General features: G+C 32.2%; 1 protein-coding gene across 1 annotated transcript in view; it reads right to left on the bottom strand.

Annotated features, from left to right (window-relative positions):
* Nucleotides 1-27,301, bottom strand: part of LOC129222337 (fibulin-1-like) — a 60,574-nt gene extending 33,273 nt beyond the window's left edge. The window contains exons 1-10 of the mRNA XM_054856836.1: nt 27,188-27,301; nt 24,698-24,892; nt 21,493-21,681; nt 18,918-19,058; nt 13,246-13,368; nt 11,349-11,471; nt 8,475-8,630; nt 4,382-4,504; nt 2,880-3,005; nt 1,654-1,776 (exon numbers count right to left, since the gene is read on the bottom strand). Coding sequence (XP_054712811.1) covers nt 1,654-1,776; nt 2,880-3,005; nt 4,382-4,504; nt 8,475-8,630; nt 11,349-11,471; nt 13,246-13,368; nt 18,918-19,058; nt 21,493-21,681; nt 24,698-24,892; nt 27,188-27,260 — 1,372 coding nt within the window. The 5' untranslated portion in view covers nt 27,261-27,301. The remainder of the gene's footprint in view (nt 1-1,653; nt 1,777-2,879; nt 3,006-4,381; nt 4,505-8,474; nt 8,631-11,348; nt 11,472-13,245; nt 13,369-18,917; nt 19,059-21,492; nt 21,682-24,697; nt 24,893-27,187) is intronic.
* Nucleotides 27,302-27,693: the final 392 nt, after the last annotated feature.

The raw sequence follows: 27,693 nt of genomic DNA, 5'->3' as shown, positions 1-27,693 counted from the left end.
AAAAGAGAAAGAAACGATGGATAAAAATGCTAAATAAATTTGTTTGTAAATTGGACTTTTTTTCTTTTCTTCCTCTGCATTGTTTTTTTTTTCTTTCTTTCTTTCCTTTTCTTTCTTTCATTTTTTCTTTTCTTTCTTTTTTTTTTTTTTTTTTTTGATAATTGCAATAAACAAAAATATTATATGACCACTCAGTATTTTAATTTAACTTTCGTTTCATATTTTGCAAGTTTGTTTTAATCAACGAATTTAAAAGGATTCGCCGGAGATTCTTTAGATAGCGTCCAGAAGGTCAGATGTTGTTTACCTTAGAAACCTTCTTTTTGATACGTGTCTGGAGCACCTTCATATTTAAATACAAAACTGGCTCACGATTATCTCTTTTTAGCGGAAGTGTGAGATACAAATGGCATGCAAAAATAAGAACATTAAACTGAGCTACAGTGTAATGTGTAATACACTTGCGAACGACGAGCTCAAAGTGGAGAGAGCGGAAAACACCCCTATGTAGATAACTTGTCTTCAATACTTTTCTTTTTCTTCCGGGAATCGAGAGGTTTGAAAAGAGGGAAACACAAATGTACTGACCACTCCATCTCTCCCCTTTCTTTGTTGGTTATTATGTGGAAATTCCTAAAAAAGGTAGATCTCATTTTTGAAATCAGGTTTGAGATAGACAATGTACTGCAAAGAGCTATACGGTTAGAATTTTTCCGGGGGAGCTGAGCCGGTCTGAAATATTATAGAGGGAGCTCAAGCTCCCCCAGCTCCCCCGCTTCCGACGCCTATGATTTTCACGTAAAATGTAATTAAAGTATAATTTGCACTTACCTTTTAAAACCTCTTTTTCAATGTTTTTATTTGTCATTATTTATTTAACCATGTTTTCTTACAAGAACAATATTTATACTTATTCTTATTATACAAAAATTGTTTAGCCCTGCTTTGTTTACAGCTTCACAGCTGAGTTTGAGAGGAATATCTCATAAAAAATTACTTTGTGTACTATTTTTAAGTAGTCGTAACTTTGTTAAAAAATGTTCAATCGTTAAGCGGTTTTTTGATTTAGGTAGAGAAATGTTTAAAGTAAAACAAAACACAAAAATATTTTTTTTTTTTTTTTAGTCAATTTTCGCCGATTTCAAGGTCTATCGTCCCCTTAATTGGAATGGCGCTAGTTCAATTCCGTGCCAATAAATATCTCTTTAATGTTTCTTTTTTTTCCGTCAGATGCTCACATAGGCAGGACTGTATTTGCCACAACCCGTTTTTTCACATGCACAATTACTGCTTTTTCACGAGTCACTCAGTCACACTTTTAATGATATTTATGTTTGCATTGTAAATACATACAACCAAAAGGTGAGCATTATCCCAACGTTGGATTTAACGAGGTTTTGCTGCTGATTTCTTCAAATTACATGTCTTTTTTTTCTGCATTTACTTTAATTCGTTAACTTTTTTCGATTTTTCTTCATAATGTTCTTTCTTTAAAATTTTAAAGAGCGAAACGCGCCACATGAAACGATTCGAAGCACAGTGCAGAGTTCCGCACGGGTCGACTAGTTTATTAAATATCATTTTTAAAAAAAACCTTTATTTTTTTCGGTTTTTTAATTCTGAAATTAGGTTTTCCACGGTAATAAATTTTACCTTTACAGTTTTTTTCAGTGCGGTTCAATCGAAATCCAGTCTTACAAGAACAAAAATAACCTCCAGGAAAATTAACGCAAATTTCAGAACATCCTCCGTTTTCTACTGCACACTCGTCAATGTCTAAAAACAAAACATAATACATTTTCAGAAAAATAATAAATAATTTTTATTTTCAATTCCATCACAGCTAAAAGAATAATAGAATTTTAATAGAATAGAATAAACGATTCTTTAAAAACCGGATAATGTGTTGAATTTATTTCTTCGAAATATTTCAAATGTAATGTGTGCATTAGAAACTTAAAAGTTTTTCTAAGAAACTAACATCACTATAGTAGAGTTCGTTCACCATAAGTTAATTGGCAGAAAATTGCTGAATAGTTTTTTTTTTCTGTCAAACTCAAGCAAAGTACGAGAAAACAGGCAAAAAATTCTTCAGACTGCATTCAACAACATAAATTCAAAATTTTGTATTTTGCAAAAAAAAAAAAAAAAACCGATAACGTAGATTTATTCAACAAACATTAAGTTAACGCTCAAGCCAGTGCAAAAGCAAACTACATGCAAAGTATTAACAGCCAGGTTATGACCCCCCAGAGACTGCAGTTTCTTCCTTGTTATGGGCTCTTCAGCCTGGAATAGTCAATAAACGTGCTGGAGGCAAATATTTTCGCATTGAAGATTTTTTTAATATTGGGAGCAATTTTAAAACATAAATATTTAGCACAATTTCTAGACATCTAGAATTTGCAACTCCAATAAACTATAGGGGGAGCTGCAGCCACTGTCTAATGGCGGAAGAAAAAGGTAAAACAAACAAATGCCGTAACTTATAACTTGCTTTGATTCTTAGTAAATGACAGTAATTTTTCATCGTGTTTGTGGGAAGCTTTCTTTTCTATTCTTCTGAAATTACATTACACCATAAACTGTCTGAAGCCTGTAATTTACCCCAAAGAAAACACGTGGAATGGAATGTTTTACCTTTTTCTTTAGTATTGTTAATCACCGCAAGGTAGCGTATTCAAGCTCTGGAGTTGCGAATACATGTCACTGCGAAGGGAAACTAAAATTGAAACTCAAAAATACGTATATTTTAATATAAGTATATACCGGTACGCACTAACTTCCTAACAGATCAATTGTAACATTTCTTAAAAGTAAAAACTGCATTGAACTTTACAGTTACAAACAAAGATTTGATTATTTAAAATATTAAATACCATCACATAAATATTGATTCGTTTTTGAGACAATATATCCACTTCCACAGCTGCAACTGTAACTTCCTATTGAGTTGAGGCACTTGTCTTGACAACCTCCGTTGTTAATCTCACATTCATTGATATCTGTTCACAAATTCAGAAACAAAAATCAATTTCAGAACCACTCAATACGTACACCAGTTTATTAAATTCTGTTGCTTAAAAAGTACTTTGAAAAAGTAATTATTATATACAGTCAAAAGCAATTTAAATGTTACATTTAACAATAAATACATATTAAATAAAAAAAGACATTGCACCAAGCGTTTCGTTAATATGAAGAAGTGGCAGTTAGATGTGGGCAATTGATTGTTTTATTAGTTTAACAAATTTACCAAATTATCTACCACTGAGGGGTTTTACTTAAAATATAAATAAAATGTCTAAAACTGCTTTATTGTTTTGTGAATGCCTTTCAAGTCTTGTTGTGCTTTTTACAAATATTACAATCAATAATATCCCATATAAAATTAAAATAATTTAAGGACAATATAATCATTTGATATAATAATTCTTTTTTTTTTTACTCATTATGAATGATTACACTTTGCGTCAATATATTATGGATATTTTTCTATAATTCACATAAGTATACCCATTATCACCAATTGGTTTTAAAACGTGGTTACATGAATCTGAATCACTGGTATAAGGTATAGAATTCACGAATTTATAGCTCAAAATAGTTTACCTCTCATTTAAAAAGACAACTAAATAGTTTTTTGACTATCTTGGGAAAAAAAGAGCCCCAAACGAAATGTTTCCTTTATTTACATTCATTTCTCCCTCCTGTCATATAAAACTAATAAATTAGCCTTGATATCATCGGAAAAATATAATAATACTGAATGCTAGAATAAAATCTAAAAATCAGCAACGCAACAATGTAAATGGAACCTTTTCCAGTATACTCTTTCCTTAAAGCAGACAAGATACTCAAAATTGTCCTCCACGGGAAAAGATGATATTACCGCATTTTGAAATAATGGTCTAAACCAGAGGTGAGCAAATTTTCTTACTCAAGGACCACCTTGCAAATTTTTGAAGCCTAGGCGGGTCAACAATCCAACAATATCTTAGTTTAGTTAGTATAGTTAGCGCTAGCCGCCGCACATATGATTTTTTTCTTAATTAAGGGCTCAGTGGTAGCGTTTGAGGTTTTCTGAACTTAGTTTTCTTTTAAAAGGCTTAAAAGGAAGCATATTATCAATTCATTTATTTTTTTTTTTTCACTTTGTAAGCTTCTCGGGGATGTGTTCTCAGGCCGGATGTGGCCCGAGGACAGTATGTTGGAGATCACAGCTCTAAATCATCTACAGCAAAATCGAAAGACACGAATATTTTATTTGGCTACTTAGTTAGTATTAAAATTCATGTATAGCTATTGTTCTTGTATTTTTCATTTATTCATTTATGCTTTTTTATTTTTTGCAAAATTAAAACAAAGCAGAGGCATTTACCAGAACAAGTTTTATTATCTGATTGAAGTTCATATCCAAGAGCACAGGAACAGTAAGCACTTCCGGCTGTGTTGATACATTTGTCAGAACAACCAAAATTCTGTACAGCACATTCATCAATATCTGTAAAATATTTCTTTTTTTTTCTTAAGTTGTTATATTTACTCAATAAATTTTTTCAAAATATCAGTAAGAGCACAGTGATTCATCCACTGATTCCTTCAAAAGCAGTACAGCATAACTTTTAGTTATAAATTTGAAAACTTTATGAACTTTTAAACACGATGAACTTTTAAAAGTATAACCTAAATGTTTCGTTTGTGCTTAACAAATAATAATAGTAATTAAGTTTTGATTTTTTTTTTTTTAGTTTAAAATAAATAGTTAATATTATGTTGCGAAAAAAGTTTTAATCTTTAAGTTATTTTTTCTGCTAAAATAGGAATTTCAGACCGCTTGCGATGGATCCTGAATCCTCCAAATGGATCCTCCAAATCCTGAAGATTTAAAAGTATCCAGCAACTTGGAGTCCGTACGATCTTTGCAACAGACTTTAGATTAAATGGATATCTGAATTTCGCCGTTTCTTAGTGATTTTTTGCACATCTGTTTTGTTTTTAATGACATAGAACGAAAACTTTGCAATTGGAAAATACTGAAAAAAAAATGATGAAATTGAATTACATTTTCCGATTGCTCACAAGCCGGAAAATTTGGAAAAAAATTTCAGTTTCTCTGTGATTTTTTTTTTTTTTTTTTTTTTTTTTTGCACTTTTGTTTCAATGTTTTTTTCTTCAATGCCAAATGATGTATAAATTCTGAAAATCAAAAAACAAGATTTCGCATTTTTGTCACTTAAATAATAATTACGGTCCCTCTTTGGCCGAGCGGTGGAAAACGCGATGTATGACAGCTAACTGCAAGCAGTAAAGGAGGACATAGTTCATGTATTCAATTCCTAATGGCATCTTGGGTGTTGTTTCGTTCTCTTTGTGTTGCAAATTTCAGTTTTACTTATGTGTATGTCCACAGTGACTGACGTTACAACTTGACTATGTTTTCAACTTATAAATTCAGCACGGTCTTGAAATTAAATTTTGTTTCTTCTGAAATTGATCTAAAATATCATGATATGGTACATCACTGCCCCCACACTTTTCTTCAGACTTGAGAAAAAAAACTTTGTATGAAATTAAGGGGAAAAAAACGTGACTGATGTTACGCAGAAGAGACATTGAGACAAGTGACTTATATATAATTTGAAATTATCTTCAAATTAATAACGTAAAACCTAAACAGATCTCTTCCCCTTAAAATAGAGATTTTAGACTTGATGAAAACACTTTGTTTTATTGAAATAAATTAAAAGCTAAAAGTATAAAGATTATTTAACACCCTTTACTGATGATACAAAAATTTTGTGACTGATGTTACATTTACAATAAATTGCTGCAATTAAAAATCATTTCTCCTTGAACATAAAATTAGCATTTAAAATTGTAAAATTGTATTTAAAACACCAGACAAGTTCATTTATAAAATTTTAAAAGTTATATTTTTGATGTATTTCATAAAATAAAAAGTCCTCTTTCCTTTACTGCATCTAGTGCGCTAAATATTTTATTCCTTTCTCATGTGAATAATACATTTCATCCACATTGACAGGCTATTTCCAATGTTTTACTTCTTGAATCTTAACAATTACTATATACTCCTAGTTTTCAATTTCAATGCATCAAACTTCTCGTGATACAATTGTTTATCATATTCTTCAAGAACCCGTTATCCAGTTTCAGTCAACGGTTTTGGAACATGTTCTGCTGGAAGTGATTCTCTCCTTTAATGTAAAAAAAAAAGGGTTGTTGCTAAACACTTAATACAGCTTCTGAATTAAAAAAAAAGTTTTACTCAAATATAACTCTTTATAACATGACTTTTTTCAAGTCTGATAGTGATAGCTCTGAAATGTGCATGAAGCTGTGACATTTAGAAATACTTCTGTATCGATAATGTAGCACTTTTATTCAAACGTAATGCCGGAAGAACTAGAAGTACCTGTTTATTAAATTTCATGCGAGGAAAATTTTTACAACAGCAGTTTTCTTTCGTGAAGATATAAGAAAGAGCACTTTAAATGATTAATATATTTTACCAAGGTTTCATTATTTTAAAGAGGGGCAATGCAGCTGTAAATTTAAACCTGGGACTTCAATACTTTAAATTTGTTCTATACTTGCTCTTTTCTTCACATAATTTCTTTTTTAAATTTTATTCTAAATTAACTTTGGTAATTATGTTAGTTCTTTAAAATTGTTTATTTATTTTTTATCATTCACTCTTTCCAGCTTCCATTTTGTTTTACATTTTATAATTTTCATGTTTACCTTTATTTCTTAATTTATATCGCCTCCTTTTCTGCTTTTCTGCAGCAGTCAGTGCTATTTGTGTAATTTGTTTGAGGTTTATTAACGAAAAGAGAAATGTGACTGATGTTACATATTTTAAATAAGTTTTAAATAATTAAATTCGACTATTTATAAACATTTAAGGGATTAATATTAAAGATATCATCATAAATGAAGAGAAAACTTGGGTTTGTTTTTGTTCAAGCAATGCAAACTTTTATACAATTTTGTGACTGATGTTACATTAATTATGAGTTCTAGTTTAATAATTGCTACAAGACAGTTATAACAGTTTAAAGTTTCTTTGTTAGTCTTTGTTAGCAATTAATTTCCTAAGTTAAAAAAAAGATTAACTTTTAGAATTGCTAATGCAACGACACACATGGGCACTGTGTAGTGTTGTCAAAATTTGTCTATAAAACTTATGCAGTCTTTTTTACCTCATATGAAAGAAAAAGGTAGTGATACAATCAATTTTTTTTTTTACTGTGATGTCCCTAACTTCATTGAATTGTCCTTATGCTAATAGTGCCGTTTAGTACTTCACTATGGGTACTTCACTATGGTACTTCACTATCACGATAAAATGACGACTATAATTTTGCTTAACCAAAAAAAAAAAAAAAAAAACAAAGAATACCGACAACCAAGGGCGCCCAGTCCCTATAGGGGGGCAAAAGGGGCTCAAATCTCCCCCCCCCCCCCATTATAAATTAGAACTTCCTTGCTTTTAGTACTTTTTTCTTTGCAAAAATGTAAAAACTACTTCTCCGGTCATTAATGAATAATTTGTTAAAAATGTCAAACTTTAATAACTCTAATATGTACTGAAATCGCTGTCTATGGGGAAAATATCCTGCTACACCATAAGGAAAAGATCTGAGCCCCCCCCCCCCCCATTAAAACTTTGTATATGGGCGCCTATGCCATCAGCATCCAGCGTCCACACTGTTAAAAATTCAGGAAACTTTTTAGGTAAATATTACTGCAAAATAGAGTAGAGAAAAATTTAACCGCAAAAATCTTACCGTCCCTCCCCCCCATCTAGCACCAAGTCCAAGACATTAATTTGAGTTTGAACGTCTTGAATTCAAATTATAATTTTTCAGTCACGAACTGCTAAGGGTCCCTACTGGTTGGGTTTTTTTTTATTCTTCCAACAGCTCTTATTGCAATCATAATTGAATCGTTTATTTCAAAAACAAGTCAAGCGAAAAAATGGCTAACTCTAGGAAAACATCTATATCACCATATTAAATTATTCAATGACGATTACAATATTTTTTATTGAAAGAAATGTATCTAAATATGTATCCCTTTTTAAAACACTGTAATCCTTATAGAAAAAAATTATACGAAGGTAAAAATGATTTTTCGAAACTTTAGAGTTTGTCCCTTGACAGGTTTTTGAAATAAACGGTTCAATTGTGAAAAGCATAATTTGAATTCAAAACGTCGAAATTAAAATTAATGCCAGAGCCTGGATGCTAGGTATTATGTGCCGGATGCTGGTCGTTTCGTACAATATGCTGTTTTTGTTTATTGAGAGTTATGATAGCCGAAATGGGTTGGTTCCATAAAGTCGATTCTGAGGGACATGGACGCCACCGCCCAGGAGGAGCACTCGCGATCGGAGGTCGGTGAACCTACTTTAAGAGTGACCGGAAACACAAATAAGTAACACGCACCTAGGCATGGAATATTTCGTGAAGGATCTCCCTCGAATCCAGAACGGCATCTGCAATCGAAAATTGAGGTTTTGCCATTCGTTTCCGTATACGAGTTTCTGGGACATTCAAAGCAAGTATTATATTCATCCGACCAGTAAGAATTTTTCCTGCATCCTGAAAAATCAATAAAGCATTTTTCCTCGATTTGTAATTAAGAAAGGAAATTTTTTTATAGCAAGAAACACCAAATGTCAGTGTCTGTTCAAGTAAATTATAACATTCATGCGTAAGGAAAATATTACATTTGAGGCAGTGAGAAGCAAAGGGAAATAGCAAAATTTAATATTTGGAGATAATTGGTACACATGGTAGGGGTGAACTTCTCCTCTGTCTTGGAGCAAGAGATGGTACTAGTAGCCCTGGTAGTTGCTGCATGATTAAGAAAATAATTTCAATGAAAGCCTACCTAGGATGTTAACTTTAAACGCATTTTAAACTCAAAACTTGAAAAGGTCCACTTACATCCCTTTGCTTCTCGCTGCCTCATTTGTAATCCGAAATTAGAACCGAAAATAGTGCCTGTGCTATGTTGCAACAGTTCATGTAACCTATAGGCAATATACTGAAGATTTCTAAAGTATTATATAGTTATCCAAAATTTAGAAATGATAATTCTAAAACGCATTAAAAATAAATTATTAATCAAGTTCAAAGACATTTAAGGTAACTTTAAACTGCAGAAGAGATGTGACGTGAAATAAGTATTTTTTAATAAAAGTAATGCAACGTAAAACTGGAAATATTTTTTCCAAATGCTTAAATGAAATGCTTCATTTATACTGTCACAAATTTTAAAATAGATTAAATACAATACGTTAGAAGAGAGAGGGATTGAAAAAGATATATAGCCTGTCTGTATGTATTTGTCGTGAGGTATTAGTTTTGCTTGTGAAGTCATCGGACTAGTGTAAGAACACGCTAGTACAAACGTGTTTTTGTGAAAAATTGGAGAAGAATTACAAAGAGTCTAAATAAAATACTAAACATACTCTCGGGAGTAAGTGTGAAAATCGGTATTAAATAGAAACTGCAAAACCTTAAAGGTGTCGTCACACATGCGCCACACATATGCTCGAAATTGTAGAAAATGCCAATTGGAGAAAACTTGCATGGAAAAGTTTTTTTAACTATTAAAACGAGTAACTTCTTAATAGCTTTCGTCAGTTTTCGTTTGTGCGAAGATAGTAAAAAAGACAATGTTCTAAAGCGAAAGCGGCAGGAAAAAAAGGAATTTTTCATATACATGTTTTGGAATTGAAAAAAAAAAAACTCTTTTACTAATGCATTCATTCAGGAGCTTTCGCCACTGTACTAACCTGGTTGGTAAGGATGAAGTTTGTTCTAAAAATCTTTTTGGAGTTCAACATGATTGCATAGAAACTTATATGGTTCATTTCATTCATTTCTCTAATATGAAGAAGAGATTCATCTAAAGGGAACGGTGTATGAATGTGAAAAATTAGATGATGGGTACAATATGCTGGTTTCACGATGTAACCAAAAAAAAAAAACTGTAGCAAAAAAAAAAAAGCAAAATACAATCGACAAGAAGGTTGGATATGGTATTACAGTCATAGATTCATATGGAATCAGTGGCTAACGCTAAAAACGGATCATAACTGTCTAACAGAACATAAAGATCGTATCGGTAATCTAACTGTACTAGTGAATTCCAAATCTGAAAAGCAAGTACTGAATTAATCAGAACATGTGTTTTTATGCTCAGTACTCGATCCAAATTCTGAAAAAAAAAAAAAAAACCTAGCGACATTTCCAATCTACACTAGGGTCGTCAAAAAAAGGAAGAACTTTCATAACTTTAAGTTGTATCCAACTTCATCCTCTGCTGTGCTTCAATTTGTTCTTTCTTCATGTCTGTATGCGTTTCCTGTATATTATGGATTAATTTTCCAAATAAAGTCATAAGAAAAAAAAATTGACTGGTTATAAAACCATTAAGCAAAATGAGGGGCATGCACAGGCAATTGAAGAAGGGATAAAAGGTGGAAAGAGTGCAGCTTTTAAATCTTGAAGCAAGGATATCAAGTCACGTGATGTAGTGTAAAGTAAAATATATTGGAAGAAATCAGGTTTCTTTTCCTCGTTTCGCGTAAACCGTGTCTGCCATTCGTCGTAGTTGAACCATCGGGACCTTGAACTCAGCGTTCCCTAAACCAATGATTGGGCTTGCTCACTCCAGTTACTAATCCCTGTTCTAAGGCACAGGCTTATCCTTCATAGTGGCTCTAGCATGACCTGCATCTACGTATAGTATCTGACTAGCCTTTCTGACTCGTGATGGGCATAATCGCGTACTCATAATCGAATTACTCGATTGTTTAAAATCATGCGAGAACTCGATTATCAGAACTCGAGTTCTAGATTATCACAACTCTAATTCTCTATTATCGTATCACGAGTTATCGATTACCACATCTTGCTTTCTCGATTATCATAACTTGAGTTCTAGATTATCACAACTCGAGTTCTCGAATATCGTACCTTGAGTTATCGATTATCACATCTCGAGTTCTCGATTATCACATCTCGAGATCTCTATTCACAATAATCGAGAAGACAATTGCTCAAGATCTCGATTCAAAAGATCTCGATCGTCAATCACTCGAGTTCTCGATTTCAAAAGTTCGCGCTTATCAATCACTTGAGTTTTCGGTTTTGAAAGATCTCGATTGTCAATAACTCGAAAATGAAAAGTACTTAACTCCCGAGATATTGACAATCAAAAGTTCTCGATTATGCCGATCATTACCACAGACGTTTTTCTTTCTAGAACCTATTTTGATTACATTCAAGATCTTACTAGTACTGTACCTTCACACTTTGTATCATAAACCAAAATATAACCAGGTGAGCACGAACATTCGAAACTTCCCAACGTGTTATGACAGAAGTGCTGACACGGATTTTTCCCCTCAATTGCGCACTCATCAATGTCTGAAATAAAAATAGAACATTTCAAGCTTTAACAAAAATAATAGATATGATTAATTTTTGATAAATTCCTAAATTCATAACTCACACGGAGAAAAATGCTTGAAAGCTGATCAGTTCAGTTTAATTATACGTTATTATGTTAAAGTTATGGATGCTATATTTTAACTGTTTTTACGTCTGAGTGTTATGAAACAAAAAATCCCCTATTAAAGCTCAAAATAAAGAATGAATTAGTTTAAAAATTTAAAAAAAAAAGAAGTTAAAATTTGCTCAAAATTAGTCTTGAGTTTAATTAATCGTAACATGCGTTTTTATTTTCACGTAAGTAAAGACATCTATGTGCGCCGGTGTTTAGGCAACCAAAGGTGTCTGCTCACGATCCCTTTCCAGGGAAAAGTTCGTAAAAATAATTTATCTTCTCCATTTCTCTAAAATATTGCGTATGAAGAAATGTTACAGTAAATTTTGAACCACTTTACGTATCACTGTATATACTTCAGTTTTATATTTAATTCAAAAAGTAAAATTGAGCTACGCGTTGAGGCTAGAAGCTGTCCTGGACTAAAGTTGTGGGCAGGAGAGGCAATTAGGTGGTAGGTTAGAGGGGGCAGTTGCACCTCCAAATTTTTCACTAAGAATAATAATAAAAAAAAGCTAAATTTAATTTAGATAACTTAGAAAATCATTTGCCTGAATTTTCAAAACAGAAAAAACTGATGGAGAATAATTGTTTGCCTTAACTAAAGAAGTAATCTTTTCATATGGATTAAATATTTCCAAATTGTGTAGTCTACATTATGATGGTGCATATTGTATGAGATGCCCATAACAGTGTTGAGACTGCGCAATTTTTACGCGTAAACTCCATGTCATTTTACATAAATTTTTATGCTCATATCATAACTTAATATTTAGCTGGTAATTGTTCATTGATGCCTTGTACTAGAAACACATTTTAGCAAGTCTATATGCTTTCATTGAAACCTTTTGTAAAGTTATCCTATTTTTGATAAACATCCTACATCAAAAAAAAAAAAAATACTTTCATATCAACAAATCTATCTTGAGGCTCTTTACTTGACAATCTCTGAGTGACACAAGATGGTTATTCAAGAGCTGAATCCAAAATTACTAGAAAGCGACTTTTTCATTGATAGAAAATTTGAAGTAGTTTTTAATATCTTTGTTTGAATTTTTGTTTACTTTATTTATACTGCGGAGCGTTTTTTGAACAATGCTACACACTATCATAAAAATTTCAATCCACTAATCTTATTTCTTGGATTGACACTTGAAACTCTTAGCAATTTTCGCACTAATGCATACTTGAACCAAATAAGAAAAATCTCAGCCACTTTTCTGGATTCTATTGTATTAATAGACTAAGTAAAAATAATTCAATGTAAGCAAAAAGGTTGTTTTTCTTTTCTATTTAAGTTTTTTTTTTCTTTCTTTTTTCTTTTTTTAAGTTAAAACAGTTGACTTGAACTGAATCATAATAATTACTATCATTATTTTTGTTTTGATAATATTGGAAGGTAAAAGTAATGGCTCAAAATAAACGAATAAATATTTGCATTTTAATGCAACCAGTATTTTAAAGATAGTACATTTTTCTAATTGCTTCAGATACACGTTATGCATCGTGCAATTAGAAAAGTATAAATTCGTTTCTCATCAATACTTATCATAATGTAAATATTAAAAAAAAAAAAGATTTTTTTTCTCTTGAAATAAAACTACTTATCGTGGATGAAATATGTAATTATTTTACCTTCACACTTTGTACCATCAGTCAATACGAAACCTGGTAAGCAAGAACACTTGAAACTTCCTGGTGTGTTGTGACAAAACTGCTGACATGAATTACTATCCTTGTTAGCACATTCATCAATATCTAGGAACAAAACATTTTAAGCTTTAAAAGGACCGTGTCATCAACAGTGTGTTTAAATATCTTTTGTCGTTTTTTGTTTAAAAATGTTTATAAAATGGGAACTTCAGAATCCAAATTGCATTTGAACTAAGTATACAATAAGCAGATATAAAAAACTTCTAATAAATGAAAAAATTAAATAAGTAAGTAAGAATCAGAATATTGCTCATAATAGAATTTTACAGCTGTGGTATGAAAATCTTTGATTATGTTTTAAAAAATTTAAAGAAAAACATTCTTGAAACACCGATTTTCTAAGTTATTTTTCTCAGATTTCTTACGGTAAAATAGTAATAATAATAATTAGTAGAGTAAATCGGGACACCGTGCACCATTATGAAAAACGCCCCAGTAATGTATTTCACGATTTCAGCCAGAATGCGACAGATGTATTTTTTTTAAGACCATCTATACATATAATAAAATAAGATGTTTGTGTGTGTGTGTGTGGCGCGCATCCCGAGAAAACGGTAAGACCTAGAAAGATACAATTTGGTATACAGGTGTAGTTTTTGCTGAAGATGTGCACCTCGGGCTTCGATTTTTGATATTTTAATTAGAAAAAAAGTTATTTAATGTTTTATGTGTTTTTTTGCACTTTTTACCTCACAGACCCCGAACCAATCGCGCCACACAAATATTTTTTGCACTATAAAGTAGGAGATTTAATTTTAAATACGATGAATGAAAAATTTTTGAAAATAGAGCAATTTTTGTATTTTTTATGAATTTTTCAAAAAACCTTTAATTTGCATTTTTCTTGTTTTTTTTTTTTTTTTTTTTTTTTTTTTTTTTTTTTTTTTTTTTAATATCATCCTGCGAGAAGTATCAAAGCCTCATTTCTAAAATTTAAGTTGGTAATAGTAAAACCATTTCGCCCTCTTCAAAAGAAAAAAGTTCTTAAAAATACGCAATAGTTTTTTTAAAAAACAATTTTCAAATGCTGAACTCATTATGTCTTTCCACGCATCGGTCGAAAAAAGCGTTCTTCAATCTTTTATGCCTCTGACGTCACTACTTGGATTTCGATTCGGTATTTACGATGGAATCTTAATCGCAAACAATGTTTATCTTTTGTTTTTACTATAGAGCTTACTTCTACATTTTATGACGTGATGACCACGTGTTTTCCGGCAGAGCTTGCTTTTTTCTTTCCTTTTTTTTTCTGTTTTATTTAGGGATTGCATTTATTTCTTTTTCCTTCCCCCCCCCAAGCTGGAACGTTTTGCTGCATCTATATTACGTTACATTTCATAGTTATGCACATTTAAATCAATAATAACAGATTTTTTTTTTCTTTGTCAAACGCTACTTTTTGCACACTATGGGAAATTTTGAAGATAACTTTTTTTTTTTTGCTCTACTTAAATAAAAAAAGGTGGGTTTTTTTTTTTTTTGAAAGATCTTTGTTTTTATTAGGAAATGGGAGGGGAGGTTAAAATAAATAGAGATGGATAAGAAAATTTAGAGAAAGATCGTAAAGTTAGATAGTCGCCGAAGGCGGCAATCTTGCCGTAAAAATGTGAATGGCACAACAAAAGAAAGAGATATATGATTAATGCTGCTGCCAAATTTATTTAAACAGCCACCGAAGGCGGCAAACTTGAAGTAAAAATTTAAATGACGAGTTAGCCAACCAGCCGCCGTAGGCGGCTGCTTGCATAGAAAGGCGAATGGCGTAAGAAAGCGGACCGGCTGGTCGCCGCAGGCGGCTAGTTGGTAAATAAAGACGTTTTACGCGTACCCTATTGCCACTTTCAGCAAATTTTAGAGGTAGTTACAGCTTTATAACAAAATGAAAGATAAGAATTTTTAACGATTTATCTAAGTTAGTATTTTAAAGAACTTTAGTTAAAGTAACAGGCGTTCCAATATTCCCTTAAATTACCTATTTATACTCCAAGAGAATATCATAAAGAAGGATATTCTAAGTGATTCGCCGGCTTCCTGTTTGAACAAGTAGTGGTGGGGTGATTAACCTTGCCAAGAGAGCTATATACCCCACTTGATTACAGGTTATTTGCCCCACTGATGACTCGACCAAGTAATATTCCACATATTTAATATTATTTACTTGTGTTCAAATTAATTCGAGAATTACCTTTATTGACTTTCTTTTCCCAGAAAACAAATAATCTGAACTGTCTTGTTCAGGTGCGGGTCTGCATTAAGAGGTTTTTATTTTTTAATGCAATAAGTTATTTGAGCATGCGTACTCACAGCATACAAAAAAAAGTTAACAAAATGCTTGAAAAATTTAAAAATACGACAAAAATTTAATCAGATTTGAGAATGCTTTTGTGATAGAATTGCATAATAGCTGATTTGGTGCCTAAGAGTTGTTAAAGTGGTTTCAAAGTTTTCCATTGATTATGGAGGTTTAAAGAAGTATCCTATCATATTCTTTGTTTTAAAACCACTTAATAAATTTAGAATTTTCTCAGCCTTCCTTCATCCAGAAAAAAATCCAAAACATTCTAGTTGCAATAAGAGACGTCAAAAAAGTACTGGAGAAGTTAAACTGAATTTTAATCGGTGTCATCTACAGAATTATATGTCATTTTCACCAAAAGAAATTTCACAAATTCATGCCCCTTGTGTTTTTGCGAAGGTTAAATTTTTCAAAAGCTGACGATAAATGACATAATTTGATCGATTTCTCAGCTGCGTAACTCGAGATATAGCACGTAGCACTTATGCGCAACCGTCTCTTATTAAAAAGTCAGTAATCCAACGTTATTAGGCACAAAACTTGCAAATGATTGCAGACACGTGTTTCGGTGTTACAAGGAACACCTTTTTCAATGCAAAGAAGTGTGAGCTTTTGGATGAAAAGTCATTCGAGAAAAGCAACACGGTGGAACAGGAGATAGTATAAATATCAAAAAATAGAAATTAAACAAAACAAAAAAGATAAAATGACACCTGGAGACAAAATTTATTATATAATTCCATCAGGAAAAAAACCGTTAAGTAATAAATTTTAAAAGAAAACCCATAAACAATGCAAAAAGTCCAAAATTGAAACCAATCATAATAAATTAGCAATAAATTTACCAGCGGGAAAAAACTATGTATGGAAGCAATGTATCAAATGGAAAAATGCAGGGGAAAAAAAAAACAGTGTGAAGGATAAACATATTGGAATTAGCTAATCACAAAACGAAATAAGAAAGCAAAAAGTGAAAAAATAAAAGTTAGAAATGTACGACGTTTACATAAAAATAATCGAAAATCTAAACCAATTTTAACAAAGGAGTCCACACAGAGGAAAAATAGGGAATTGCAGTAAGATTGTTAACTAAATTAGAACGGTTCCTCAGGATGTGGAAAGATTCCCAAAAATCAAGATCCAACGAATTGGGGCATTTTTGGATAATTTGATAAGAGTTAAAATCAAAAGAGTGATTCGATTCCCAACAGTGTTGAGCAATACTGGATTTATTCAGCTGTTGTTTTCTCACATAGCTTTGACGTTCTTTTAACCGAAATTTCAAAGAACGGCGGGTCTGTTCGATGTATCCGAGTCCGCAATTGCAAACAATTTTATAGATCCCACAGCAATTAAGAGGGTGAATAGAATCTTTAAGAGAAGAGAAAGAAAGTTTATTAATAGGAGAAAATACCACTTGGAATTGGAATCGCTTCAGAATCTTAGCAACCTGAAAACTGATACCAGGGAAGAAAGGCAGAACAGCTAAATTCTTAGTGTTGAAAGTTCTATTAAGAACAACATTTTGAGATTTTTTGCAAAGTTTTTTATAACTGGAATCAACTAAGGTGGGCGGATAGTCTCTATCAACAGCAACAGCTCTTAAATAGTTAAGTTCCGCATTAAGAAGCTCAGGTGAAGAACAAATATTCATTGCACGATAAACATATGTGTTGAAAGCTGAATATTTTTGATTAGGAGGGTGAGATGACAATCTATGTGGGGGTAAGGAAACAGCAAAAGGTTTGTGATAAACCGTAGTTTCAAAACCGGACTCAGTTCGAGAAACGAGAACATCCAGAAATGGAAGGCAATTATTCTGTTCTTTTTCACAAGAGAATTGAATATGAGGATCAATGGAATTTAAAATAGATAAATCATCATCAATGCTTAGTTGATCGTGGTTCATAAGAACAAAACAGTCATCAACATAGCGAACATAGAATTGAAACTGTAGTTTCTGAAACAACTTGACCTCAAAGTAATGCATGTAAATATCACTAAGGATGGGGCTAAGTGGGTTTCCCATTGCCAAACCATCCGACATAGTATAAAATTTACCATTAAAAACAAAGGAACTTTGCCTTAGACAAGTATGAGTAAGGAAAACTAAATCCTCAATTTCCTTAGAGGTAAAATGAAATTCAGACAGTCTACTCTGAAGGCATAATAATGAACCCTGATGTATTCACTGTAAAAAAACTCTATCGAGTTTGTCAAAAAAATTCAGAATTGCGTTCCAATTAATTCTGTATGGCTTCTTTTGATGTTAACTCATTATTTACGAACGTTCCGGTCGAGTGGTATTTTCTCCTATTAATAAACTTTCTTTCTCGTCTCTTAAAGATTCTATTCACCCTCTTAATTGCTGTGGAATCTATAAAATTGTTTGCAATTGCGGACTCGGATACATCGGACAGACCCGCCGTTCTTTGAAATTTCGGTTAAAAGAACATCAAAGCTATGTGAGAAAACAACAGCTGAATAAATCCAGTATTGCTCAACACTGTTGGGAATCGAATCACTCTTTTGATTTTAACTCTTATCAAATTATCCAAAAATGCCCCAATTCGTTGGATTTTGATTTTTGGGAATCTTTCCATATCCTGAGCAACCGTTCTAATTTAGTTAACGATCTTACTGCAATTCCCTATTTTTCCTCTGTGTGGACTCCTTTGTTAAAATTGGTTTAGATTTTCTATTATTTTTACGTAAACGTCGTACATTTCTTACTTTTATTTTTTCATTTTTTGCTTTCTTATTTCGTTTTGTGATTAACTAATTCCAAAATGTTTATCCTTCACTCTTTTTTTCCTGCATTTCTCCATTTGATACATTGCTTCCATACATAGTTTTTTCCCGCTGGTAAATTTATTGCTAATTTATTATGATTGGTTTCATTTTTGGACTTTTTGCATTGTTTATGGAATTTCTTTTAAAATTTATTACTTAACGGTTTTTTTTCCTGATGGAATTATATAATAAATTTTGTCTCCAGGTGTCATTTTATCTTTTTTGTTTTGTTTAATTTCTATTTTTTGATATTTATACTATCTCCTGTTCCACCGTGTTGCCTTTCTCGGATGACTTTTCATCCAAAAGCTCACACTTCTTTGCATTGAAAAAGGTGTTCCTTGTAACACCGAAACACGTGTCTGCAATCATTTGCAAGTTTTGTGCTTAAAAACGTTGGATTACTGACTTTTTAATTCTCAGCACAAAGGTATTTATTCTTTATTTACGTCTCTTATTAGTCTAACTTTTTCAAAATTAATTCTGACAATCAATAACTTCATACCTTTGCATTTGTGATCATCAATTAGCTCGTAGCCAGGTTCACATGAGCATTTATAGCCGTTTTCCGTAGTCTGACATCTCTGTTCACATCGACTGTTCAAGCAGGGATGGAGTCGCCCAATCGCTCTACCGTAATCATCAACTAAAATCATACAAATCTATATAGATAAAGTTAAAACCTGAATACTTTCTATGAACGCAACGAGCAAGATTTGGTCTCTCAGCGGTATTTCAAAATTACTTGTCGTGGCAGCCAGGTTAGCACGAAGAAAACAAAGTTCAAAGAAAACAAATCTATTGAATAAGTTACAGCTAATTTATTTAGTTTAATAAATAATTTATCGTGTTTAATGGAAAATAACTTTGATTTACCCGTCCTACAGCGATTTTGAGAGCAAAAACCAATCAGCAACTTTTTCAAATTTTTCAGAATCTTTACGTTAACTTTTGAGATACAGACGGATCCCGATTTAACAAATTCATCGGGGCCCAAACTTTAATACGTTAAATCGGGGCGTGAAAAAAAAATTAAAAACTGCATTTACCTTATCTAAAACCTCTAATATGCAATTACACAAAAATATCCATAATTAGAAAGTGTACACTTTTTATTCAGCATTTCACGACTTATTACACATTAGTTAATTTGAAATTTTAAACTACTGAGTAATTGATGGTTGACAATTTCTTTGACACTTGACACGAAATAGTTCTCTTTCGACTTTAATGAGAGAAGAAAATACTGTGTCATTTGCAGCCTGCTGCATGAGATATGTTTTCAGTTTCAAGACCATGTAAGCTTTTGGAAAAGTAGCAGTTTTAATGGGAGTTTCAGAATCGCTTTCTTCAAAATCAATATTCGTTGGTTGTCCTCTCGCCCGTCAAAAAATTCTGATTCCAAGAAAAGTCTTTTTCTTGGATATAATGTGGATATAAAATTTGGAAAACAATCCAATATTTTCAAACTCAAATTAAGAAAAAAAAAATATTTTTCGACTGTTAAAATAATTTGTTAATTCGGGGTTTATTTTTCGGTAAATAGGGGTTTTTGTCTTCAATTTAGTCGGGGATAGAGAAAATTTCGTTAAATCGCGAAATTCGTTAAATAAAGGTTCGTTAAACCGGGGTCCGACTGTATAACAATTTTTCATAACGAGAAAAACGTTCAATCATGCTACCTACGGAGCGATTGACTTGTAGGCCTAATTAATTACTGTTCCCGTTGAAATCCCCTTACATACCAATTTTTGCACAATTCGTTGTACTCTTCAGATATAGGTCACGCAAAACAAGAAAAACGTCCGATATCCTCCCCCTAAAGAGACTGTGACTACAAAACACTAATGAGCAAACATTCTCACGAGGATAGTTCATATGTGTAAATTCTTTTCTCATGGCATCACGTTTTGCGATTGAGAGACGAGCAATAAAGTTCACAGATAGTCAAACATTTTGCAAAATTTCAAAATGAATTCAACGCAACCTAAAACTCCGCAAAATTTAAAAATCGGAAATTTGCTTGAGTTCAATACATTCTTTTGTGTATTAGATCCAAAAGAATTAAACGGAAAGCCTCTGTCTCATCGCTCTTAACTAAATTGAAAGAAACAAATCCCTCTTTTGAAAAGAACATTTTAAAACTCTAAATATTGAAAACATTTTTTAAAAGATAGGGAAAACATCCAGTTGTGGCCAGTGCTTCAGTTGTGGCTACTTTGAGGTTTATATTTGAAAAATCGGATTCCAGGACTCCCATGCATCAAGCGTGCACGAGGTATCACTTCTTTCACGTTAGAATCCATTGAGAAACCTGGAATCCTATTTTTTCAAATATAAACCTCAAATTAGCCACTACTGGTGTGTTTACCTTACTTTTTAAACGTTCTTAATTTTAAACAGCAATTGATTAAAATTAAGAAAGCAATTCTGAGTCCCAATCATCCATCACACAAAAAAATATTTTATTTATTATTATTTTTTTTTGTAACCAAACACAACTCGAAGTAAAGCCTTAATATTAAAATTTAAAAGTGAAAATAGTAAACGTCACATGATATTTTCTAACACTTTACAAACTTAAATTGCCTTATATATAATAGCCAATTCACTGATAGAGTAACACTCTGACGTCATCAACAATGAAACTCGCGCCATAGTATACCTTGATTTATTTATGATTTGATAATATTATTTGGCAATTTTCGACATGCAGAGAAACGCTAAACTTTGACAAAGCTAAAGTGGATCTGGTCCCTTAATTGTTTCGCTGGTATAGCTGTAATTTAAGGTGAATGAAGAAACAAAAATGTGATCAACAATGAACGCTATCTACTGGAGTTTAGGGCCAATCCACTGGAGTTAGGATTGAAATTTCAAATATCAAAACTTCACCAAACCGGCAATTGCTTCGTTCAAATGTAGAAGCAATTTTCACGTCTCATTCCTTGACGGGCGATTTTCTAGAGGTTAAAAAACTATTAAAAGAAATGTTTAAAATTACTTTCTGATAATGCCTCGTCTAAGTGTGAAGTAAGAAAAAAAGCGATAAAAAAAAAAAAAAAAAGCTCGTTACTCACCTGTTTTCGGCACGCAGTAAGTCTCTTTTCCTGACCATTCTAAATTTCCTTGGCAAATTCTTTCTCGGGATCCTTTTAGAACATAACTCTTTGAACACTCAAAAGAACAAGACGAACCGATGTGTGCCACTCCATTGGAACAAGATTTTTTCCCATAAACAGGAGGTTTCAAATTTTTGCACAAATTTTCTAAAGAGAAAATAATACCAAAGCACATTACATTCTTTCTAGAGTATTACCAAAACTTTCTGCACTAAGATAAATTTAAATTTAATGTACTTTAAAAATTCTGGTTCTTTAATGAATATTGATTCGCATGAGGGCAGCGTTGGTGACTTAAGTGTATATTCTAGAACAGGGGTTTCCAACTTCGCTATGTTTGAAGGCCGCAACTGAAGCCAAATTTTCGGGTCGCAATATAACTGTTGCAGTTTTCTAGATACTTTTTTTATGGAGAGGAATGCTACTGTAGCATTGAAATGAATATAATTTACGGAACGAATATATATATTTTTTTAATATATGAAATGTTCATAGGAAAAACTGGGGTTTTCGGAAAGCAACCGCCAAAAACGATGTTCACCTGGAGCTCTGGCGTGGAAAATCTCAACTATTTCGAGCATGAAATATTTCTGAATTTTGGAAATGCCTCTTACAGTCCTTAAAATTCGGTAATGCAAAGTACCCCAAAACGGGATATCTTATCTATTTTTCGCTTTATTTCTTATTGTGTATAAGGCACATTCCAAAGTTAGATGTCATTTAAAAATATACCTCTGTCACAATTGTTCAATAATATTTATGTGAAAAATATTAGTTTCACAAAGTCATACACGATCCCGTTTTACCCTACCAAGGGTGGGTAAAAAGGGATAGGGATTTGTATGTTATTAGGTATTTGCTGATTTTAATTTTGATTTAATTTTTAGAACAAAATTAAGCTACGTTTTTATACCAATAAACTTTTTAATTGTGAATTTGAAAAATTACACACAGAAATCGTCTTCTTCTGCTTTGGAACAGACTTCAAGAACCAACCTTGGCAGCTCGAGCATTGAATCCAGCCTTCTCCAGATTTCGATTCAAGATACAGAGCGTTGCAGAAAATACTTGCTTCATATTTTTCAACTTCATCATCTGAAGGTGACGACGTTCAACCTTTTGTTAACTGATGATTACTTTTTTTTTTTAGGTTTTCTTATGTTAGCTTCCTTTTCTTCGATTTTTGCAAATGATTATTGCGGTTTTTTTTTTTTCAGGTTCAGAGTAACATTTTTAAACTTTATCTTATTTGTTTTGCATCTTTTGGTTTTCTTTTACGCATCGTTTGTTTGGTCTTCGGAACATTCAGGAGACTTGTTTTGGTATCCCTTTTTTTCAGCTTTTCAGTTCTTTCCCGTTCTTTTACACGGCAACGCGATTGAAACCTTTTGCTCTAGCATTCGATGTAGCTTCAGGGTTTCTCAGACTAAGGGTTTTATTTCTTCCAAGAAAATTGTACAACCAGCGCTTACCCGGCATTTTTTAATGGTGTTAAAACAGTGCTGAATATTGTTAATTTCAGCTCAAAAGCTAGGATTCTCAAATCGGTTAGGATAATTCCAAAGAGCTTTTCTTCTAATATCAGTACATGTTGAGCTAGCTGTTTTTCCTGAACTACAGTAAAGACGTTTTCAAATCTGCCCAGCTTTTTTACAGCAGCCACTTCGTCAAAGCATTTAAGCGAGCTTTTTACACTTTTCTCTCCTGTGTAGATTTTGAGACATTAAATGAATGGGCAGTTTGCAGAAAATCCATCCCCCCTTCTAAAACTTCTCGAAGAGCCTCTGCCATGCTCTGCTCATCCCAGCTATTTTTAAATGAAGTTCGCTGATAATAGCGAGGCATCTTGTATTCTGAAACCAAAATAAATTATTATCTTTTTAAAAATTGCCAAAGAAAATATGGTCAAAGTTTAGTTGTGATTAGCTTATGTTTTTACAATATTATAGTGCGCACAACGTGTGGTTTTCTGGTCGATCTTTGTATAAGCCGCCCCCTAAAAAATATTATTAAAAAAACTCAACTTTTTTTTTAATTTAAAACTTAAATTTTTGGTCAAAACATTTTTCTGACTTACAGTTTTAACCTATAACTAAATTTTGTGCATAACTTAGGCCAATTATTTGTACCCCAAAAGTAAAGTAAATTATTTTATTTCGAAAATATAACTATTTAAAATTAAAATAAATTGTTGTAATTGATTATACACATTTTAATTTGTCACTTATTTCAATGAAAATAACTTAAACACATTGCCAAAACATTAATGGAAATGGTCGGGTAAAACGGGTCACATCAAAATTGTATCCCGTTTTCGGCACCCAAAAAGTGTCCCGTTTTGCCCGACCGTGATGCTTTTGACAACATAAATGGCTGACCCCTGAACCGTGACTCACTAGCAATATTTAAATACATGAAATGTTGTTAAAAGAGCTATGAACAAAACACAGTACTTACTAGAATTGTTACGGAGGGCGGAGAAGCACAAGGATAGTTGTTCTGCAGTCGAAAAAAGTTCAAAATAAGTAAAAATCTCACTTGAAAACTTTGAAAAAATATTTATTTGCGAAACACGTGGCTAGAGCGTTGAGAGATCAGCTGAGAATGCTGTCATGCCGGTCGGGAACCAGTTTAGACTGTCTCCCGCGAGATAGCAGCACCAGTCAAGCTCCGAGGCTCAATATCCCGTTTTGCCCGCCTATCCCGTTTTGGAGAACTCTCCCCTATTCACTAATAAACAGCATTTAGAACCGATATTGATTTACTCAAAAACAAGTTTTTTTTGCATGCAACATGAAATCTAATAACCTAAATAAATACTTTGTGCTAAAAAGTAAATTAAGAAATAATAACGTCAAAAAGCAAAAAGTTGCAGATTACTGCAGGCACATGTTTTGGCGTTACAAGCAACGCCTTTTTCAAAGCAAAAGAAATTAGTTTATGGAGGAAAAGACATCCGACAAAAGAGCTTTTCTCGGATGCCTTTTCCTGCATAAGGTTCAGAGTAAACAAAAATTGTAATGATAAATTAGTGTTGAAAAGAGAGAAAGTGTTTTTACATGACCAAGCACTGGGACTGGAGGTCTATTGTACTAAACCCCAAACAAAAATCTAAATGTTACAAATCTATATTTAAAAAAAATACATTCCTTTACAAAATTACCTTGATTTTTATTACAGCGAGGAAACTGGACATTCCATTTGTCATTTATACACCTTCCCATACGCAGTCCATCTAAATTATAGCTCGGTAGGCAAGTGACTAAAAAGTGTTTTCGTCCTTTGACATAAAATTCCCGTATTTTGCCGTTTTCTATGGCATTGGGGAGTTCACAACCAAAGCTGTCAGCCGCAACCTCTGAAAAAGAAGAAGGGGGCATTCTTAAATGTAAATGACCAGATATTTTCAGCCAAATCCAATAACATGCTTGTGATATTTATTGCTCAAAATTATCTTTTACATTTCCTCTGTACGTCATTTTTATTAACGAATGCTTATTTTTTATTACATTTATTATTTATTGTTTGTGCATTCCAGGTAAGCGTAATTCATAACTACAAAAATTCATTACCAGTGTCTTTTCAGCATCTCATTTCATGATTTCGTGTTCGTTTTTCCGCGGACTAACTGACACTAAAGGCAATCTGGATAATCGAAAATCTAAATAATATGGGGGCAAAGCAAATCCTTAAATGCGAACATACTGTTGATTAAGACAGAAAAAAAACATGCTTTGTAACCAAATTACATAGAATAAATTACAAGTCATTGAAGAATTATGTAGATGATTCTCACACCAGAAATGACCGCTAGACAATAAAAATTATATAAATAATTTTTGAAATCATTTCTTGACGAAGAGTTGGTCCAGTGCTTTCTAGTTCAAACACATGTGACGTTTGAGTGAATATAAAACAAACGTTATTTGATGAATCTAAAAGCAAATGTTTGACGTACTTAATTACATTCTTGCAATCATAATTGAGAAATACATACGTGAACGCAAACTTTTAATGCATTTATCAAGTTTGATCCGGATTATCCAAAAATCCAGATAAAAGAGGTTCGAATAACCAAAGTTCAAGTGCATTTGGAGAATGATTGATTTGGTGAGATATGGGTAGAAGTAAATATTGCTACAAAATAATTGTTGGCATCAAGCGATTTTCTATTTCAAAAATATTTTTATAGCTTTTTTTTAAAATTGAGTTTATAATAATAAGATCAAAAACCTTATTACGAATTTACGCACATGCTTAATTACTGCAATTAAGTGTTATTTTTGTAGGTCTGTATCTTTATTATAAAGGAACATATCATTGTACTTGCACGAAACAAACACCAATCCAACCGGATAATAAGCGAGAAACTTGCAGCACAAGTCAAAAGTAGTTTAATGCCACTCGAAGGTACAATTTTACTACTTCGACATCAATTTGATCATATCTAATTTGAGAATAACAATACGAAACACAACGTTTATGAAGCGAAAATTAACAATCGATTGTATACTAGGGCATGTCATTCCAAAAAAAAATTTTATCTATAAAAGTGCACTGTGTATCTCTTTGTTGGAAATGCAAATATATTTTGTTGTATTAAAAACTGAGAACTTACCACGAGGAGATTGCTGCAGTTCAAGCTCAACTGTGCCCTTCCCATCCATCCAACCAAGAAGGATAGTCATTACACTGATTTACATTTACACTTATTATACGATTTTAAACAAATTTCAATGTTTGTACCACTGTATGAAGTCGTACTTATGATTCAGTTTCAGTATTATGATCATAAGGATACAGTTGTTCTCATGAATCCATGAGGCGTCTTTTGCCTCTAATCTAATACCTTTCTCTAATTCAACTCCTATATATTTTGACTGTCGTATGGTAATGACACAAAAATGCATGTTTATGGTCGACTCAGAACGTACATTTTCCTGTGTATTTATCACTTTTGAGTTGATACGCACAAGAAAAAAAAATGGGGGAAAATGGTTGGCCGTCAATTGTTTTAAATATCGAAATTGTAGTGCAGCATAAGATGTCTCTCTCTGTATTTATCAAATATCAACCTATGAGTGCTAATGGGGCACTATATATGGATGCCTGTTTGCAAGCGTTTCAGAGAATCAGTAACATTGGAGGGGGAAATAAGAAAAGTAACATTCGTACCAGAAAAATGAGATAGACAGAGCTTTAAGATATCGTAGAAACGATACTGTTGACAGTAACTTATGCTTATTAAAATTACCCCTGCGTGTAATATAGAACGCTTTGAAGGCAAATTCTCATTAATAAGAAGCACTCGCTCAATGAATGAATCATGGGCCAATGCCAAAGTTCTTACAGATAATATCAAACACGTTTCTTTTTTTTTTCTTTTTTTTTAACCAATTAGTAGAATAGTTTTAATTTCAATAGCAGTTCTGCATCAATAATTTTGTTCTTACCATAGATAATGCATTTTACATACTTACTACTCTTAATTCAAGAATCTAAGCATTTAATTAATCTGTTCATTTCAATTTTTAATAATAAAAAGTTATTTTATTCAATTTTTTTTTTTTTTTTTTGGTTTCCCATTCTATTTTATTCAACACAGTTATTTTGTTAACTCAGGAATATTTCAGAAAATAAATATTCATCTTACCTCTAAGTATTGCACTGAAAAAAACAAAAAGTAGAAAGAAGGACATAATCCGTTCGTATTTTTCAGTATTCATTCACAATTTCATTTTGTTATAACTCAAACAGAATATTTTTCCTCGTCCGTCGCCTCTACTATCTGATGCGTTTGAAAGATAATCAGAGCTGTCACCTTTGACATGAAATAGATTTCACAATCCAAATGTATGTATAAACTAATGATGGCACGAAGCGGAGTTTGACCGAAGCGCCAAATGTCGCAGCTTTAACAAATTAATGACCGAACTTCAACTGCTGTGCATAGAGTTTTAGCATTTGGCACCTAATAAATGCGTATAACATCAGGTTAGGCTCCATGTGGTTTAATATTCTTAGTTTCATACTAAATTTTCACCGTGAGTTTTTTTAATTAATATATCCAATTAAGATGCTTGTTAAGTATGAGAACAAAACAAACAGAATTCTTCTTCAAAATGAGAAAACATTGCTTCATATTTTGAAATTGTGCTA

The sequence above is a fragment of the Uloborus diversus genome, chromosome 1, assembly GCF_026930045.1.
Source record: "Uloborus diversus isolate 005 chromosome 1, Udiv.v.3.1, whole genome shotgun sequence".
Taxonomy (NCBI): domain Eukaryota; kingdom Metazoa; phylum Arthropoda; class Arachnida; order Araneae; family Uloboridae; genus Uloborus; species Uloborus diversus.
The sequence above is the reverse complement of the archived record's forward strand: the minus strand, read 5'-3'. Positions and strand labels throughout refer to the sequence as shown.